Source organism: Myotis brandtii, unplaced genomic scaffold, assembly GCF_000412655.1.
Source record: "Myotis brandtii unplaced genomic scaffold, ASM41265v1 scaffold99, whole genome shotgun sequence".
NCBI lineage: Eukaryota > Metazoa > Chordata > Mammalia > Chiroptera > Vespertilionidae > Myotis > Myotis brandtii.
In genome coordinates, this window is record NW_005372121.1 from 2,832,391 (window position 1) to 2,834,646 (window position 2,256).

The window sequence follows — 2,256 nt, forward strand, 5'->3', positions numbered from 1 at the left end:
CCATGATATGGGGATATTTCCCTAGAAATTGGAAATAAATTATATTTTAAGTAAAAACTTGGTGGATTGGATTGATTAAAAAATAATAAACTACCATATCAAAAGTGTAACAACATTTTATAGATTACATTCATTTCCCTTGGCATTGCATGAAGAGGAAAAGCCAGACCCAAGAACCATAGAACGCAGAACAGATATGGTATCACGAAGGGCTTTAAATTATATTTAAATTAGGTGAGACTTGTCTCTGGTGCCTGGTTTCTTTATCTCCATTAGCCTGATAGCCTGTGCTCTCCACTTACTTCATTGAACATGTGACTAACAGGGGGGGAAAAATCCTGCTGTGTTGTTGCAGACAATGGACCCTGCAGAGCCTCGTAGAAATACGCCTGTGCCCGGCAAACCTGGCAGTCCAGAAGAAAGGTATCTGTGCCGGTTATCTAGTGGAATGACACTAGAAGGTAACCACTTTGTCTCAACTGCACTAGACACTGATGCTGCCCTGTCCTACATCCCCTTGCTTCTCTTCTGAGTTCACCTGCAACCATGGAGGTCATTTTCCATCTTGAGCACCTGCATTGCTCAGCTTCGCAGTCTGAAGGCTTTCTTCTGCACCATAGGACTTTGCTGGATCAAGGTCAGGCATAACCCAGATGTGAGGGAGAAGTGTGCTGACAGGAATTGCTGGGCAAATAGCCAACTCTTTGTCTTTCACTGGGACATTTCTGAGGTGTATACGACACAGATTCTTAGAAGGTCCCCGGCAGGATTGAGCACCAGTTGCCCACGGTAGTAACTCACACATAACTCACCCTTTATTGGCTTTTCCCTTCCTCATTTCACTTTCCCTCTCCCTTACGTGGGCTTCTTGGGATCACCTCTCAAATAACTACCTGCACTCAATCTCTTGTCTCCAAGCCTGCTTAAGGGGAATCCCAAATAAAACAGTCTCATCTACTTGTGGTGACTAACCTCCATGGCATTTCCCTAAGTTGGCATGTGTGAGGAAGAGGGGCGGTCAACCTCTAGGCAATCCTTGCTCCTGAGGAATTCTGCACTGCTCCCTGTCTCCCTTCCCCTTCCTCCTGATTTGTCTCAAGCATCCCATAAAATGCAAGATGAGCACTACATTTTATAATTTCAAAGATTCTATCCCATTCATTGGTAAATTCAAACTTCTTCAAAAGACAACTTGTGACAGAAATACAAGTTCATAATGTTTCTAAATGAACCACCAGGTTGTATCCCACGTCATTCTGTCGTGTGCTGGACTAAGGGAAGAAGGTGGCTGTGCACACAGTTTCATGTGGAGGGCCTGCGATTCCAAGCCACAGGGCAGCGTCCCTGCCAGAACCGCAAGCCGTGTCTGACATATGCCCAGCCCACATTCTTTGTTGGCATTCTCACCATGGCTGGCAGGCACCTAGTAGATATTTTTATTCGAATCCTGACAGAAATACAGTGAAAATAAATCAACACAAAAAACATGAAAACATTTATAGATATATGGTGAAAGCAAATGTTAAGTGACCCATGGACTTGAATTTACAATTTTGTCAGTAGGTTTGTCTGATAAAGAAGCTAAAGAAGTTATTGCTTATTTAAATACTGTATGTTTTTAGTTATTGAATCTTATGATTGTATTAACTATTTAAAATTTAAATCAAATGTACACAAGAAAGGAAGAAAGAATGAAAGATCACTACTTTGAAAAGCAGAATTTTTCTTCCTAATTTCCTTTTTTTTTTTTCAAATATAGTTGTAGGTCTCTTGGTTGGTTTGTTGATTTGTTTACTAGAGGCCTAGCACAATTTAAGTTGTGTGAGTAGGCACCCCGCAGGCTGCCGCGGGAGTCAGGCTGGATCCTCGCTACAGGCGGCTGGGACCCATGCCTGACTTCTGCCTCAGGCTCCCCCTGCCTGTGTCCGTTCTGGGGCTGCCCAAGCCGGTGTGGCCTCTCGGCCAGCCCCAGGCCCCCCTGGGCCTCTGCCTGTGTCTGTTCCGGGCTGCCAGAGCACTGCACCAGCTTGGGCAGGCCCCCCTGTGTCTGTCTCCATCTCCGCTCTGGGCCTCACCTGCGCGCACAACCTCCTCCTGTCAGGTCGTGACCCGTTACGGCGTCCTGGCTTAATTTGCATATTACCTCTTTTTATATATATACTAGAGGCCTGGTGCACAAAAATTTGTGCACTTGGTGGCGGGGGGGGGGGGGCCCCCAGCCCAGCCTGGGCCCCCTTGCAGTCTGGGCCCCCCCGG

General features: G+C 46.1%; 1 protein-coding gene across 7 annotated transcripts in view; it reads left to right on the forward strand.

Annotated features, from left to right (window-relative positions):
• Positions 1-317: 317 nt before the first annotated feature.
• SAMD7 (sterile alpha motif domain containing 7) overlaps positions 318-2,256 on the forward strand; it is a 23,817-nt gene continuing 21,878 nt past the window's right edge. For 3 of the 7 annotated variants that reach the window (XR_001360658.1, XM_014533580.1, XM_014533579.1), the window contains exon 1: positions 318-461. Coding sequence is in view for 3 of the 7 variants with exons in the window: in XM_014533580.1 (XP_014389066.1) it covers positions 359-461 (103 nt within the window). In the remaining 4 variants the exon portion in view is untranslated. The other 4 variants (XM_005886559.2, XM_014533581.1, XM_014533578.1 and 1 more) reach the window with 4 other exon arrangements.